General features: G+C 40.6%; 1 protein-coding gene across 1 annotated transcript in view; it reads left to right on the top strand.

Annotated features, from left to right (window-relative positions):
* Positions 1-1,955: 1,955 nt before the first annotated feature.
* phlpp1 (PH domain and leucine rich repeat protein phosphatase 1) overlaps positions 1,956-18,338 on the top strand; it is a 79,704-nt gene continuing 63,321 nt past the window's right edge. The window contains exon 1 of the mRNA XM_058394718.1: positions 1,956-3,686. Coding sequence (XP_058250701.1) covers positions 2,282-3,686 — 1,405 coding nt within the window. The 5' untranslated portion in view covers positions 1,956-2,281. The remainder of the gene's footprint in view (positions 3,687-18,338) is intronic.

The following is an 18,338-nucleotide window of genomic DNA, read 5'->3' as shown; positions in this document are numbered from 1 at the left end:
GCAACGATTACATTTTAGCATTTATCAGAATACTCAAAATATACAAACTAGTTTAATTGATAAAACACAAACATAAACTAACCTCAGATAATGTTTTAATTTTTTACTTTAAGCAGTTTTGTGTAAATATTGAAATATTCATCAAATTTTGAGAGCCCTCTGATGATGACCTTCACCATGCCATGTGACTGCAGAAAAGGAAGTGCAAACAGCACTTCCTAGTCATGTGACATGGTATTTTGGGTTTTTTTTTAAAGTTAAAACCACCTTTTTCCAGTTACATAGAAAAAAAGTAATTTTGAGTTATAATCTATCAAAATAATCTGAGATAAATGAATAGTTGCCATATGGCAACGCCATGCAGTAAAGGGATAATGGCATGATGACTAGTGATGTGCTGTTTGAGAACGAGTCGGCTCTCTGAGTCGAATCTTCAGCATTAAGTGTTTTCGGGGTGAATCGGCTCTTTGATTCGACTCTTCAGCAACAATACAATTGTTTGTGTTTTGGGTTTTTTTGCCCCTCACCGCCACATACAAGTGTGAGTCAGTTCTTTGAGTCGACTCTCATGTGTAAGCTGGGTTTTTTTTACCTTTTTTTTGTATATATAGGCGATGACATCATTCATTCATTCTTTAGTTCGTTCATCAACAGTCACACTTAAATGCTCCGGCTCTTTGGGTGTTCAGTTGTACAGGTGTGAGTCGGCTCTTCGAGTCGAATCTTCAGCACTGAAAAAATTGTATGTTTGACTCTCGTGTGTGTATGAAACGGATTTATTACATAAAAAAGTTTTCAAGATAAAAGAAAATAAATCTTCATAACAAAGCTCAGACACGGCAGAACATATCTATTAAGGCTAACGATTATTTAATTGGATTTTATATAGTGCAAGGCAGAGTAATATTATTTTAATATTTATTTAGAAAGTACAGAAGCCAAACTTAGGCAAAAAAAAAAAATCACGTCAAAATATAACTCTTTGATTTAAGGGGTAAATGGCAATTAGCCGACTGCGATTCAAAAGAATCGACTCTGATGATCCGAGTCAAATGTTCTGACTCACAGGAAAGTGCAGGAATTCACAAAACCAAATAAAACCCCGGGGATTATTGTTCGAAAACTACATTAACATGACCAGCACACACACTAAACATTAAACAATCATAACCAAAGACATAGCCTTCATAGTTTCTTGTACAACAACGCCGTTATCTCGGTTTGGTCAGTACCTGAAACACAGCACTAGATGGCGGAAGTTCACAGTTTGTTGGCGCTTCCTAAGTTTTTTTTTTTTCCCCACTTGTATTCCGACAGAAAGTCGTTGGAGGAAAAGTTGTGCGTATGACGTACAGCGGCGAAGGATCGACCATATTAACCAATCATGAAGTAGGAGGCGGGACTTGTCTGTACACAAAGCGGGTGGGGTTTTAAAAACATTGTGGCGGACGGAGTAACTTTGGGACAAGTTTTCAAAATGGCGAATGTAGTTTTATTCCCCTCACTATTAAGATGTTAATGAGTGGAAAAAACAACAACAAAATATAAAACTTGTATGAAAGTTCGTATTGACGTCAGGAACGGAAACCTTGTGTGAGAGAACGTAGAAAGAAAAAAAAAGCAAAATATAGTTAGGATTATTTCATTTACGGCCTCTGTCACCTTCAAACATTTTTATATAACATGAAGATAAACTGTATAAAAAGTTACAACCGCGAAACAAACAAAACAAGAAATGTCCACTACGCCTTTGATGAAATGGACGGCTGCGACAATCCAAAACAATGGCCGCCATTGGCTGTTCGCAACGCCTCATGGGAAATGTAGTCCTCGTAGAGCGACTCAGCCGCTGATTCCGCACGCAAAGAACTACATTTCCCAATCTGAACCACAACACGCGTAGGCGGCGGACGCCATTTTGTCGGCGTCGCCTCATGCCTCATGAATATGTAGCTGTAGATTTGCGTAAAGAGGTCGGGCAACTCTCCAGTCGAGCTCGCGCACAGAGCTGCGTAGCTTCTATACATTTCTGCGTAAATGAGACGCATAGTGGCGTCTCCGCCCTCCCGCCCTGCTGCTCGAGCTCCCTTCTGTCCGTTAGGTTTGACAGGCACGAGGACACATTTTACCGACGGGAACCGACCGACGTGCGTTCGACTCGATGTCCGGCGGACTGACTGCGCCGTCCAGACGGCGGACTGCTCCCGTGTCCATCTTTACACGGCGCAGATAGGCTAAGACGGAACACGTCCAGGACTGGATCACCGTTTCTTCACGGAAGATGGAAAGCGCCACTTTGGCGGAAGGAAACTCTTGGAAATCCGGGTTAGATAACAAGTTGAAAAGTCCCACCGCGGCGTCGGTGGCCCTAAGAACCGGAGTCGGTGGAGGTGGTGGTGGTGGTGTTGTTGGTGTTGTTGATGATGGCGGCGGCGGCGGCGGCGGCGGCGACAGACAGACGACAGCTCCGCCGCGGATAGACGTCTTTAACGGTAACCGGAGCATGCAGTCAGCCGCGGGAGAAAAAATGAGCAGCAAAGCGGCTGTGAAAGCCTCGAAAAGCGGCCGGGGATTTACAGGCAACTCCAACTCACTGCTCTTAAAAAGGCGGCGGCTGAAGAGGAACCTCTCCGCCACAGCCGCCACTGGGAAACTGAACCCGGTGTCAGTGTCAGTGCCGCCTTCCTCCTCCACACTGGACCGCAAGACGCTGCTGAAGCGTCGGCAAAACGCGCAGCTCCAGCCGGCCGACCGCCAGTGGATCCGCGCCGATCTGCACCGCGGCTCAGTGCACGTCCACGACAAGCTCGCGCCCTCCAGCCCGCCGAGGCCCGTCCTGTGCACGCTGGAGACCACCGCGGCGGAGATCGCCCTCCGTCTGAGCCAGCTGGGCGGCAAAACCGCCTCCGTGGTGCGCATCGGGGCCCGGCTTCACCCGGCCATCGACGTTAACGGGAACTGTCGCAGCCGACAAGACGTCGTCGGGGACATCGGGTCGGAACCGAGCGACAGGTTGAGACTCTTATTGCTTCAGACTGTTCCCGACGCAGGACTGTTTTCTCCACGTTCGGACTCCGACGTCCTGGACAACTCGCGCACGACGAACGACGACGATGACGACGACGACGACGACGACTGCGCCGGGGGCCGAGGCCGAAACTCTGTCTCTGACGACGAGCTCAGCTCTAAACTCGGAGAGCACCGGGACTCCCTGAGCGATGACATGGTGTTAGGGACGGACGCGTCGGCGCTGAGTCCGGCGTTCGACAGCGCCACCGAGGGCCTTGATACGTACGGCAGCTCCTCGGACGAGCTGGAACTCGAGGGACCTCCGAACGGCAGCGTTGACCCCGTCCTTCCAAGGCTGGATAACTTCGCCGACGACGTCAAGGACCGACCTGAGCAAATGAGCCTGACCTCGGATTCCGTATCGAAGTCGGGCGACGAGCCGGACCCTCCGGCGTCCCCAGTATCCCGATCCCGGGTCGGCTCTGGGTCCGAGCACGACTCCTCTCCGGCGCTGTATGTCCAGCTGCACGGGGAGGCGGCGCGTCGGCTCGCCCCGGACGAACGACCCCTGCAGCTGCAGAACGACTTCCTGTTCAAGCTCGGCTTTAAGGATCCGTGGCGCGTCCAGGAGGAAGGCATGAACACGGAGTTAGGCTCCCTGCTGCGCTTCTACGCAGGTAACTTCACTCTGTTCAGTGTGCTTTATTTGCCCTCACACACACAAACCCTACGTTCACACCGACAAAACTTCTCTTTCTGCCTCCCTGGATCGATCCTACGCTGCATCTAGTCCGCTGTTTCTTCAGTTCCCCGCTCAAGACTTAATTCCTAATAGTTTATTGTGTTCTTTACTTTGTGCTGGTTTCAGCTGTAGCTACTGTTTCTCAGTGCAGGACAGGCCACGCCCACAAGACACTACATCCACAAGCCACTTGTTGCCTGCTGGTCAGATCAGTGACCAGGTCACCTTGTAGCTCACTTTAGCAGAGTGTTGTACGTGTTGTACTCGGTATTTAAAGAATTTACACTCCTACCAGACCCCACACAAACACACCCCCACACCGATGGTCCAGGTAGAGGGGTGCCAGTACTTTGTGAAACACAGGATATAGCCTACGTCCAGTAATTCTACACCTCCAGCATGACCTATATGATAGATTTAACTACTAATATGGTGACAACCCTTGTGTGTGTGTGTGTGTGTTGCTTTAGCCTTCACTACACACCTCTGCCCTCCCCACATTATATGGCTAGAACCTGGACGTGGAACACACTTCACTGTAGATTGAACGTCAGCTTAAATCGCTCGCTAATGAAGAACTAACTTCTCGTTAGCTTGTTTTGTCAGTGGCGGAGTTTATGGCCCTGAGTTTACGAGCCCTGCTGGAATAGCATCTCTCTGTCTCTCTCTCTCTCTCTCTCTCCCTCTCCCTCTCCCTGTTTCAATTCAATTACGCTTCACAAGACGGGTTTCATTCAGAGCACAGGGTCTGAATGGGTTTGTCAGCCGGATCACAGCTTTTATCAGGACAGATGTGGGCCAGAGGTTTGACTTTGACAGCCATCGTCTAGTAGTTTGATTATTATTTTCTGTATTAGGAATGAAAAGAGGAACGCAAAGCTCTTATATCTCTCTCTAGATTAAAGAAAACACAGAAGTGGAAGATTTAAGCAGGAGGATTAGTCACAGCTGAAAACAGCCTCATGGTGTTGTTGTTGTTGTTGTTGACATCTTTGTTACTTCTGAGATATGACCAGAAAAGAATCAGAACCCATCATCTGATCTCATCCTAACCTTGATTACAGTGATGAAGCGATACTGGAAGGAAAATATCGCATCACGATTGTGCGATTATATGATACACCTTGTGGATCACCAGCTTTAGGGGCTGCTTATACACTTAAAAAATAAATTAAATTAAATAAATAATCAAGTATTTATTTTTTCAATATTAAAAAATGAACAACAGATTTAATTAAAAAATGATAAATATTAAAGTTTGTTCAGTAATAATGATAAAGAAATGATAAAGGAAATATTTTAGTATTTTTACATTTTAAAAAAATATTTATTTTACAAGTTGTTAACAACTGTAATTTAAAAAAGTGATAAATGTTCCAATAAATAAATCAATAATAATAATAATATTTTTATATTACAAAAAAAATGACAGAACATTTTATTTATTTTTAGCATCGGTTTATTAAATATTTTAACGTATTATATATATGTTAAAATATTTATATAAGTAAGCAAATAAATAAATAAAGCATCATAAATCTTTTTTTTTTAATATTAAAAAGCAAACACAACACTGGTAACAAATTTAACTTAAAAGAATTATAAATGTTATTGTTTATTAATAGTAATAAATAAAAAAGTCCATAATAAATATTTTAGTATTTTTATATAAAAAAGAAATCACATGTTGCTAATTACATATATAATTAAAAAAGTGATAAATGTTCAAATAAATCAGTAGAAATAATAATATTTTTATAGTAGAAAAAAATGACAAAATGTTTATTTATTTTTAGCATCAGGTTTTAAATATTTTAACTTATGAGTAATAATAATAAATAAGTCACAATAAATGTGTTAGTATTTTTAAATAAAAAATGCATAGTTAAATATATAAATAAATACATGAATAAATTTATAAATAAATAAATAATTGAATTGCATAAATAAATAAAAAGAATAGTTAAATAAATAAATATAGCAATATGTAAATAAATAAATACATATGTGAATAAATTCATAAATAAATACAGAAATACATAAATAAATTAATATATGAGATAAAGAAATACATACATAAATGAAAAGAATAGTTAAATAAATGAATAAATACAGCAATACATAAATAAAGAAATAAATGAAACAAATAGTTAAATAAATACATAATTAAAATGAAGAAAGAAAGAAATACATGAGTAATTTAGGAAATAAAATAAAGAAATACATAAATAAATGAAAAGAAAACAGGTAAATAAATAAATAAAATCCCTAGTTTTATTGTAGAGCTGTAATTAATGAGGCAGATTTTTTTTCGATGCATGGTTGGGGTCAGGAGATTATTAACCTGCTCAATGGAGTTGACTTTACACACTGAACCTTTCAGAAGTCGTCACTTCATACCAGGAAACCCATAGTGTGACTTCACTTCAGCGGCTCGGAAATATCTCATGCGGCGGTCATAGAGTCGAGGCGCAGAGTCACCTTCACAGAGCTGCTCTATTTTTTATTATTTGGTGCGTTTAAACGTTTTGTCTTTGAGCAACAAGGACTAACATACATGGACTAACATAAAGAAGTGTGTGTGAGAACTACAATACACAGTACAGCGTGTGTGTGTGTCGCCTGTCTGTCCTAGCTCGCTTACCCAGCAGTAACCATACTCTGTTTACCACAACAGAGGCAGCACTTAGTCAAGGTGAAACTTCTCGTTTTTGTGTGTGTGTGGTATATATATAACGTCAGCAGATACAACTGTCTTTCTCGTTACGTGCATGACTGGAAATGAATGACGAGAAAAACAACAGCAAAGCGTCTTTTCTGTCAATGTGGAGAGCGTTAGAAAGCTTCACCGTAGCGTTTCTCCATGGTTACACTGACAACCAATTTACAACCAATTCCCAGACTCGCATCTAAACCGCTCATTTCCGAAGTGATCGTCGTTCCGAAGGCGTGTTCACACGCGCCGCTTTCGTCCGTCCAGGTCTCGAGTCTCTGTATTACGAAGTAGGCCTTCTAGTGTACTACTGGCTGCCATGGCAACAACGTGTATCGGCGGGTGGCGCATTCAATCAGCATCACAACAATTCACTCCTGTTATATGGCTCTGCTCCGTATTTACCTAAAGTTCCACTTTTCTCAGATTTGTCATGTTGCTGATTGGGACACGCCCATATCTGGTCACACACACGTGAACTTTCTGTTGATGTAACTAAAGCATAGCCGAGGATATTGTTTGTATGATGTTTTGATTCTCGTGTTATGATGTCACAGTTGCCCGTAGTTGTCTCATGTTGTGATGTCACACAGGCGACCATGTTCTAACGATGATGATGATGATTTTGTTTTTAGAATTCTTTTTTTTTAATTTTTCATATTTGTCACCGTTCGTGTTGAAGGACCGTCCCAGAACCGTTCAGAACCGGGTGAGACAAAAAACAGTCCCCCCCCCCAGTTCCCGGCATTATGACATCAAAAGACAGCTCTAAAAACGTCCGCTGATTAAATTCCGGCAGCCGAGCCGAGCCTCCAGCGCCTGATCTGTGCAGCTGCTAATGCGTGCGTAAATATTTAACCACGTCTGCACACACATGTGGTCCAACGTGCTGAGGCTCCTGGGGCTACACACACACACACTTAGCCATAGCAAGCAGTGGCATTCACTGTGAACTTGTTTATTTATTTCAGACGTCTCTCTCTCTCTCTCTCTCTCTCTCTCTCTCTCTCTCTCTCTCGCTCTCTCTCTCTCTTATTCTCACATACTTCCTCTTTTCTGTCTCTCTCACACACACACACACACACACACACACCCTTCTCATTGGTCTCTCATTGTTAGGAACAAAACAAGGCAGCGCGCTCTGCTCCCACGGACGCGCCTGACACAGCCACAAAGCCGCAGTGGCCGACTTATGGTGCTTGGACGGCGGCCGTGTTCCGGCTCTCGCTCCATTATCACCATGCTGAATGAGCCGAGGCTGGAATGGACACTGGGGCCCTAAACGGGTGGTGCTGGGGGTAAGAGGGGGGCTCGTTAAACGCCCTCTCTCTCTCTCTCTCTCTCTCTCTCTCTCTCTCACTCTCTCTGTCTGCTCATTCGGATGCAGCGCGGCCTCGTTGTTCTTGGCAAGCGACATGCTACTGTCTCAGCGAGAGCCTCTGCATTAGAGAGCGAGAGAGCGGCAGGAAGTGCTTTCATTAGCTCAGCTGGGGACAGCAGCCACCGTGTGAATACGGATGTGGGCAAGAGAGAAGGGGGGGTGGAGAGAGGGAGAGAGAGAGAGGGGGGGCAAAGAGAGAGAGATGAGACAGTGAGATGGGGGGGCAGAGTTAGAGAGAGAGAGATGGGGGGGCAAAGAGAGAGCGATGAGAGACAGAGAGATGGGGGGGCAGAGTTAGAGAGAGAGAGAGAGAGAGATGGAGGGGGGCAGAGTGAAAGTGAGTAATAGAGAGAGAGAGAACGACAGAAAGGGGGACAGAAAGAGAGAGACAGAGAGATGGATGGGGGGCAGAGTGAGAGAGAGCGACAGAAAGGGGGGGGGCAGACAGGGAGAGAGACAGACGGAGAGATTTATTATTATTATTATTATTATTATTATGTACATAAATAAATCAAAATAAAACGCTAGGAAAAGACGTGAATTTGATACGGAAAGAATGACAAAAGCGTCAGCAGAAATGTTAGCGCAGATTAGCTGAAGCTAAACGTTCGTCCCGGACGACTCCTCAGAGCGATCCTGTGCCTCGTCCTGTCCGACGCGGAAAAACCCGAGGAAATCCTACAGCCTCGGTTTCGTCTGAACCCTGATAACCCTCTGGTATTATGTGTGTCGAGATGAGAAACATGAAGAGAAATAACGCTCGCAAGAATGCGTCTGTGGGTCTGTCAGAACGCTAGCTTGCTCTGCTAATCTGGCTAGCATGAAACACTGCTTGTGTTATTTTATTTCTTTAGTACATGTTAGCTTTATGAGGTGTTTATGGCGATTGTTACGTTAATGCGATCGCTAATTAGCTACGTTACTGGACAACTACAACGTCCTGACAGAAATTATCGTGAACAGATTAGCAAAAGTCTGAAGAGGGCGGTCGAATGTAAGGCGCGGTATATTTAGCCGTGCCAGAGATGCTAGGAGTCCAATTATTTGTGTCCGTTTCAGCCGTCGTGCTAATCTCTTTTCAGCTAGTGCATGTGGTGCGTGTTAGCGTGTTTGAGCTAGCGTGTGTGTTTGGGTGGTGTTAAGCCGTGGGAAAGATGTGATGAAGTGGCGCGTCACACAGATCTGTGTTCAGCGTCAGTGTGTGAGTGACTCATGCTGTGTGCTGCAGGTTCAGCGCGCTAGCTAAGGAGGCTAATGCGCCGCCGGTGTGACTCAGATTAAGAACAGGTCACCTGAGCTAGCGGCCTTCCGGCGTGTCGCTTAGTCAGATTCTAACTGACAAGAGTGTGTGTGTGTGTATGTGTGTGTGTATGTGTGTGTGTGTGTGTGTGTTTTGCTCTCTCATGCCCACACATACTTTCTGCCCATCCCCCCCTCCAACAATCGCCACACACACTACTTCAACTAACTCTCTCTCTCACACACACACACACACAACTTCAACTCGGACTCTCTCTCTCTCGTTCCCATTCATCCCTCTATCTCCTCTCCCGTCTATCTGACAGGAACATGAGGAAATCCCCCTCTTCCGTTCCTGCTCTCAGAGGAATGTGTGGAATGTACGCTGGCTCCTGCGGCATGTCAGGCATGTTTGAGAGGGAAAAGAAAAGCAGTGTCATGAGGGAAACACGGCATGGCCTCAGGCCTCAGAGTCTGAGTGTCCAGACACCACCACTGCTCCCTCGCACGGCTCCTAGCGGCACTAAAAGAAACAAACATGCTAACGTGGCTAATAACACGAGTCATGTGTCGTGACAGACGTAGCGATTAGCGTATTTCACTCAAAAAACTTTAGTTCAGAAAACAAGATGGCGGATTGTGTAAGAAGATTAGCATTTGGATGATTTCTGAGCTAAATTTAACAAGCTAAATATTTAAGAAGTCCCGTGTGCTAAGCTAGCCGCACGTAAACGCTATTAGGAGGGAATGTTTTGTTAAGTAGTAGATTGCGAGAGAAAGCTAGTTTACAATTATATCCGCAAACGATAGATTATCAAGTTAGCAAATACAAGCTAGTTTGCTAGGAAATGCTAGCTGACTTACTGGTCGATAGAAAGATAGCAAGATAGCAGAAGTTAGCTAGTTTGCTAACAGCAAATATGAGCTAGTTTGCAAGTATATAGAGCCTGTACATAGCAAATGAAGGAGTATGCTACTAGAGAACGTTAAGCAGATAGCAAAGGCAAGCTAAATAGCAGCAGTGCAAGTTAGCTAACTAGTATTTAGCAAGAAGGGTGTTAGCCTATACTAGTAAATAGCAAACGTGAGGTAATTTCTGCTCAGATAGCAATTAGCTCGATTACTGATAGATAGGTATACCTGAGGTAATTTATTAATACCTAGCACATGTTAGGTAGCATGCTGAGTTAGCAAGCTAATGATATAGCATTCACAACAATCTAAATAAAAATATCTGGGCTAAGTGTGCTAAGCTAGTGCCCTTTTTAAATTTATTTATCAGGTAGCAAGTAGCTGGTCGGTATTTTACTAAAATAAAGTGAGGTAGTTTGCTAATAAATGTTAGGTAGCGTAGTGATGGTTAGCGAATGCATGCTAGTCTTTCAGCAGTGAAGAAATACAAGCTGGTGTTCAGTAGAGTATGTGAGCTGATGCTAGCAAGAGCTGGTTGTTCTAGCAGATGTTGAGTGTGCTTAGCAAATAGCTTGCTGGTTGTTATGAAATCTGTGCTAGTAGTTAGCAAATATTAGCCAGGTTCACTCGTACAATGCGAGCGTGTTTATTAGCGGAACAAACTTGTGTTTTTTTATCGATTTAAAAACGTTTGAGATTTATTATTCAGTTAGCCGCATCCGAGGCGTGTTTGTGGATGAATTCCTGAAGCGGTCCCGTGTTAGCATTCAGGGAAAAAAAGATCCTTTACAGCCTCGTATCAGCTGCAGGTAAGATGATGGAAAAGTACATAAAGCTCTGGGGCCAAAGGTCAAGCTCTGGGTTTAGTTTGTGGACATATTGTAGGTGAGAGCAGAGCGGTTCGTTTATTACCAGGGGTTTTTACTGCTACTTTATCTCAACCTTCTAGCGCTCATCTTTATGGACTTTACCTCTTTGTACAACGAGCATTTTTTATTATTCTTTTATTGTGTGTTATTTGTCTGGAGGAAGTCAGCAGAGCCGAGCGCTCGGTGCCGGAGCCAGGCCGAGAGCTGGAGGCAGCGAGGCGTTTCTCAGTTCAGCTGAAACCCCAAAGCCTTTTCAGCAGCCAGAAATAAAGCAGATGAATCAGGACAGCGCACTCGAACCCTCAATTATTCACTCTTACTGCTGTTTTAACCAGCACATGTCTCTTTTTCTTTCTTTGGTTTTTCTCTCAATCTGTCATCATCAGTAGCTAAATAACTAATAAAAATTTTTTGCTAAAATTGATATACTTAAACTTCTGGGACATTAAAAATAAAATAGATTTTAGAAGTTGTAAATGCTAAAACATCTAAGACGATTAAAAATAAAATCAATTTTTTAAAATAAAGTTATATTTAAACACCTAAAATTGTCATATACGTAAAATTGTCAATTGTCAATTTACAATACGTAAAATTGTCATACTTAAACATCTGGGACATTAAAAATTAATTAAAAAAAAAAATTATATTCAAACACCTGGGACATTAAAAGTAAAGCAAATTTTTAAAAATTGTAAATACTTAAACATCTGGGACATTGTATAATTTTTATATTTAAACACCTGGGACATTAAAAATAGAATTAATTTGTAAAAATTGTAAATACTTAAACATCTCAGACAATAAAATAAAGTTTTTAAAATTTGTTATATTTAAACACCTGGGACGTTAAAAGTAAAGTAAAAAAAAGTGTAAATACGTAAACACCTGGGACATAAATTAAAAAAAAAAAAAAACATTAAAAATAAAATAAATGTTATAAAATATTGTTATACTTAAACAAGTGGGACATTAAAAAGAAATAATAAAAAAAAATTAATAAAAATTGTTAAACATCTGGGACATTAAAAATGATTTTAGAAACAATTTTTAGAAATAATTGTTTTAAGTTAAAATATGAGAGATTTGAAACATTTCTCTGAAGATTTTTGATTATTATTATTATTATTTTTAATATTTAGGATTTTTTTAACCTCACAGTTATTAATAATTGGCTTGATATAAATGAATTTCTGATTCGTTTTCAGGAATCTTTCTCCTTTTTATTCTGTGATTATTTTTAGCGACCAGTAGAACATTTCTTTCTGTATTATTTTTCTGCTTTTAATCTTGAAACCAGGCCAGACGCAATCAGCGTAGCGGAGGAAAGCACTTCAGACGCACTCTGAGCTTCTTATTCATATTACCCACAAGCCTTGGCTCTCACGCTCGGCTTCTAGCCGCTTCAATAACTAAACCTTCCCTGAAACTGATCCGCTTCATGACGCCCAACTTTCGTCCTTTAAAATCTTCATTCAGAATATCCGTACAGTGAAAGTGGCGAGTTACGAAGGTTTAGTTGGCTGGAGAGTTTCTAGAAAGATTGTAGCTATTCTACCAGTCGATAGCTAATTTAGTAAAAGTGCAAAATATTTTGGTCGTTTTTGCGCGAATGTTACCTTGTTTCCCAGTAAACTAATGGTAGGTAGTTTAAAATGCTAGAAAGGTTCAGCTAGTCTACTAGTAAGTAGCAAATTTCGGGTAACTTAGCAGTAGTTAGCACATGGAAGCTAGTTTACTAGTTTTAGTAGACTGCAACTTTTGTCGCAGATATCAGCTAGTTCAGTAGCTCTGGTTAACTAGCATCAATCTGAGTAGTTTATTAGTAGATAAAAATAAGTAGTAGTTAAGTAGTTGTCTAGTAAGATGTGAGGTATTTGAGGTAAGTTTACTAGCTTTAATAGATAGCAAGTTGTATTTATTTATTTTTTTTTAGTGCATAGCAGATATGAGCTAGTTCAGTAGCTGGTTAACTAGCATCAAAGTGTAGTTTACTAGCATTGTACTAGTAAGATTGGAGCAGATTTGAGGTGTTGTGAGGAAGTTACTGGCAAATGCAAGCTAGTTTTTTGTTAGTGTTTTGTCAGCAGTTGTGGGCTAAGTCGATATGAATTTTAGATTTGAATCTGTTTGCTAGCGGTTAGCAAGTACAGGCTAGTTTATTAGTACAGCAGATGTTGGCTAGCTGACTGGTGCTGAGCGTGAGGTGGTTTCTGGTTTTTATTTTCCGTGTCTCTCTTCATGTTCTGCAGTAAATGATGATCTGGGTGTGAAATATGCTTCCCTCTCACTCTTTAGCACTACAGATGGATCTCGCTGGCTAACTCTCCGACTCCCGTCGTCTGACGTTCGTCATTTTGGCCTTATAGATTTTGCACCTTCGCGAACGTGTTAGCTGGTTGCCGGGGCGACGGACGCCACAAGCCTGCAGTGCATTTAAACGCAGTGATGAATAGAAATAAATGATCGTGTTTTTGTTTTTGTTGGGGTTTCTGCAGCAACACAATCTTACCTGCTGGCCGTTAAAAATATTTTTGATGGTGGAGAAAATTTCAGAAACAAAATATTTATTTATTTATTTATTCATTCATTCATTCATTCATTCATTCATTCATTCATTTATTTATTTATTTATTTGTTGCTCTGTACTGACAAGCATCTTTATTTATTTATTTATTTATTTATTTATTTACTTACTTACTTACTTACTTACTTGTTGCTCTTGTCGGAGAAAATATAATATACCCAGCTTTGAATTATATACCTAGCCTTAAAAGTAGCTTAAGTGCTAATGTACTCAATGCTCTAAGCTCTGACTTGGCAATATTCTGCCTAAAGAGTAGTGTGTATCTATCAAGAATAATTTAGCCATTTATTACGTAGTAAGTAGTTAACTCTGATTAAAAATAGCTATAATAATCAGATATAGCCTCATAGTCTTCATAATAAACATGCAGAATTATTAATGGCAGCATGCTAGCGTAATAACCACACTGGGACTGAAGGAACAGAAAAGAGGAGAGATTTATTGAAACATTAGGAGTTACAACTCAGTCAGCCAGCCTATCCAATGGGATCAGTGGGACCGGAGGGTCAGTTGTAGAAGACGGAATCTCGGGATCCTGAGGAGAAGTTGGAGAGTAATCAGTGGGAGAAGTTGGGGGCGAATAGTCAGGAGAAGACTGAGGAATATCATGAACACTGTAAGGCATAGGCACAAATTCAGGAGAAAGTTGGGGAATGTCAGGGGAATTAGGAAATGAAGAGGAGTCAGAGGAAGAATCATTAGAGGAAATCTCAACAGGGAAATCCTCAGTCTGGACGCCTTGAGAGGTGGTGCGTGTCCAATGCCAGTAGAAGGTCTGAGTAGACTGATCACAGGTTGTGGGGTGAAATTGGGTGCTCTGATCAAGACAGACGGTATCTCTCACGATATGGTGAGCGAGGTAAGGAGACTCAGGAATAGAGGATTCAGATAGGTGCTCCAGGTGCCGATGAGCATCTTTATTTATTTATATATATACAAATATATTAATTTAGTATATATTATAATTCTACAGTAATAGTTTAAAAATAAATACATACAAATATAAACATTTAGAAAAAAACTATATAAATAAATAAAAGAATAATAAAAATAATTATATTATATAAAATAAATATTTTCTATTGAATTTTTGTGGAAATGTAGCGATCACGGCCTAATCACCACACATTTATTTATTTATTTATTTATTTATTTATTTATTTATTTATTTATTTATTTATTAATTAGTAGAAGTAGGAAGACAGGCTGTAGTGATGTGATTTATTGGCTGGTGATCTGGTAATCATCTGCTGGTGTCTCTCAGCCCTGTCTGTGTTCTGTGTAAGCATGGCGGTGTTATTAGATAAGGATGGCGTGGGATCGGATCTCTCAGAGCACTACGGGGAGCGTGGAAGGTCACATGAAGGAGACTCTCAGCATTCAGAGCCAGTTTTCACGAGATAAGGTGATGATGATGATGATGATTCAGGAGGACGATGATGATGATGGACGGGTCGAGCATCCCGGTCTGAGGGAAGCGGCATCACGAGCGAGATTTACAGCTTTTACATTAAAGCTCAGGAGGAAAAAATGTGTACATGAGTGGAGACGTAGCGGTTACGTAACAGGCGTCGTCGTTTATTATGAAAGCCAGAGTGAGGCACGGAATTCAGTTTTAATTTATTTACATTGATTTTTAAATAACATTTATTATTCATATTTTGTTGCTGAAAAATACACAAAAAAATAGCATTTTATTTTTTTTCCTTTTAGTAAAATCTAAATATAAATCTGGAATGATTGACAGTTGTGTGGAGTCGGATTTTATTATTATTATTATTATAATTATTATTATTATTATTATTATTATTATAATTCACAATTTCTCACATAATACAAGTCACATCTTTTTTCTTCCTTTTTTCTCTCTTCCTTTTTCCCCTTTCTACTGTTTTAAGGCAATTATATTCAAGATATACTTTGACTGAAGCCACACCCCCCCAGAGAAGCTCCTCCTACTCACACTAGAATCAGACGCCACATTTGTATCAGTAACCGTACAGAGACAGAGCCTACACACACACACACACACACACACACACACACACACAGAGCAGTGGTGTAGAGCTCAGCGAGGGAGATTAGAGAGGGAACAGCGGGGAGAGACGAGCTCCTCTGATCTTCAGCCGCTGTGTTAATGCACTACAACATCTGCAGTCGTCCATATTAAAGCAGCTCTCTCTCTCTCTGGGGTTGGAGAAGGAAAGAAACTCAGGTATTAATGTGACCGTTTCACCCCGAGTTCACACCAGGAAGCTGGCGTTCACATCAGCATTCGATCAGTTGCTTGGGATTAGTTTGGAGTGGATGTGGAGCGAGGAGAGACGGCACAAGGCCATGTTTTCCCCTGATATAATTTTTGACTGATATTTTTGTCCTTTATGTTTTTGTTTTTTTTCCCCCACATTTCCCCCAATTTTTTTTCAACACTTTGACCTTTTTTCCTTTTTTCAGTTATATTTTTCCTCCTTTTTCCCCCCAATTTTCTTCTCCAATAATTTTCCCCTCTGTTTTTTCCTAAATCTTTTTTTGCAAATAATTTATTTTTTAAATTATTTTTTCCTGCCATTTCCCCCTAATTTCTCTTAATTTTCGCTACTTTTTTTGACCTTTTTTCAGTTTTTCCAATGACATTTTTCCACTTTCCCCCTTCTTTTTTCCCCATTAACTTTTTCCCTTTTTTTCAAATCATTTTTTTTTAAAAATTACATTTCTCGCAATTTCCCCTAATTTCTCTTTTTCTCCACTGTTTTTATCCCTTTTTTCTTTTTTCCAATGACACCCCCCCTATTTTTCCACCAATTATTTTCCCTCCTTTTTTCCCATTCATTTTTTTATCTGACTTTTTTTCTCATTTTTTCCCCCCAAATGAATTTTTTTTAAATTACGTTTTCCCCAAATTTGCCCCAATTTCTCTTTATTTTCTTTCCTTTTTTTCACTTTTTCCCTCAATTGTTTTTGCAATTAATTTATTTTTTAAATTACTTTTCCTGTCATTTCACCCAAATTTCTCTTTATTTTCTCCACTTTTTTTTTTTTTATTTTCTCCACTTTTTTCCAGTTATATTTTTCCTATTTTTTTCCCCCTAGTTACTTTTTCCCTCCTTTCCCCCCCCCAATAACTTTTTTTCTGACTTTTCCCCTCATTTTATTTTGCTCCCAAATTACTTTTTTTTTTTTTAAATACCCCCCCCTATTTTCTTTCCCACGACACTTCCCTCTCTATACCATGACCAGTCCCACATTTTCGGTGACAGTGTGTGTAACTAGGCAACCAGGATCTCGCCGGTTCCTGGACTTCAGTACGTCCCTGTACTCGTGTACTCTCTCTTTTTGCTACACACTCTAAAGTATTCACTCCCCCCCCCACTACAAGTGCAGACTTTTAGTGTTCTTCGCCGAATCGGGACGCAGCCGCTGTCTGTCTCTCCAACTCGCTAAATCCTCTGAATCCTCTGATCCAACATGAACTGGTTTTCTACAAGAAGCTTAGATCAGACGGATCAGACTTCATCAGAAATAAATGGATCCTGTGTGTGTGTGTGTGTGTGTGTGTGTGTGGAGCTGAAGAAACATTTGTCTCGTTATTGCACAATAACTCATTTGCATAAAACCTCAATGCAAATCTCACTTAAGTTAGTTTTTTTTATCTAACCTAGCAGTTAGTAAAATCAGGTATGTGGCGTCTTCTATCCGGCGTGTAAAAGGAGTTCCTGTTCATCCCCAACACACACACACACACACGCGCGCGCTCCGTGTGACCGAGCCGGAGCAAACACATGACCCTTTGATAGCGCTAATCAGCCTGTAAAACAAAACAAGCTAACAGGATAAAAGGAATGATTCATAATGTATTAATTAATTATTAATAATTATTAATAAATTGTTTTGCAGTATCAAAGCACTGAGAGTTTAAAAGAAACACGATGCAAAAATATATAAATATTTTTTTTAAAAATTACAGGAAAAAAAACATTTAGCTCAGTGATTAAACAACAGCTCAGTAGTTTGTGAAGAGAATGCCCGAGGTGGGCGTGGCCTAATATTCTGATGAGCGCACTTGACTGACAGACCTCTGTCCAGAAATGCCGAAGCATTTAGCGTATTAGCTGCAGCTAGCAGTATTGTGGTGTTTATATACACACAGTTATCATAAAGTTAGCACAGTCTGATTTGAGCGCTAGTTTTTTACTATTATTTTTCTTTCTTTTTTTTTTTAATTTTTAATCATTTTTTACTTTATTTTTTATTTTTTTAATAAGCGCTAGTTTTTTCCCCAGGAGTTTGGTTTTCTTTCTCTCGCTGTGCTAGTTCTCACATGCTAGCTTCATTTCTGTAGCTGGTGTTCTTTCTTTTGCAAGTGTTTTTTCTCTTTAGCACGGTTTTGCTCGCCGGTTTTCTTCTTTTTCTCTCTCTCATGCTAGGTTGTTTTCCACTCGCTAGCTTCCATTCTCTCTGCTTTGCTTCGCTTGCTAACGTTCTGTCTCTCACTAGTTTTCATTCTCTTGCTATTTGCGTTTTCATGCTAGTTTCGCTGTGCTTACTAGATTTTCCTCTTGCTAGTTTTCTTCCTCTTGCTAGTCATTTCTCTCCTTGCTTTTCTTTCTCTTGCTAGTTTTCTTCCTCTTGCTAGTCATTTCTCTCCTTGCTTTTCTTTCTCTTGCTAGTTTTCTTCCTCTTGCTAGTCATTTCTCTCCTTGCTTTTCTTTCTCTTGCTAGTTTTCTTCCTCTTGCTAGTCATTTCTCTCCTTGCTTTTCTTTCTCTTGCTAGTTTTCTTCCTCTTGCTAGTCATTTCTCTCCTTGCTTTTCTTTCTCTTGCTAGTTTTGTCTCTGTAGCACGGTTTTCTTCTACTCGCTAGATTTCTCTCTCTCTCTCTCTCTCTCT

This window comes from Hemibagrus wyckioides, linkage group LG07 (assembly GCF_019097595.1).
Source record: "Hemibagrus wyckioides isolate EC202008001 linkage group LG07, SWU_Hwy_1.0, whole genome shotgun sequence".
Lineage (NCBI taxonomy): Eukaryota > Metazoa > Chordata > Actinopteri > Siluriformes > Bagridae > Hemibagrus > Hemibagrus wyckioides.
This window is presented reverse-complemented; position numbering and strand designations above follow the sequence as displayed.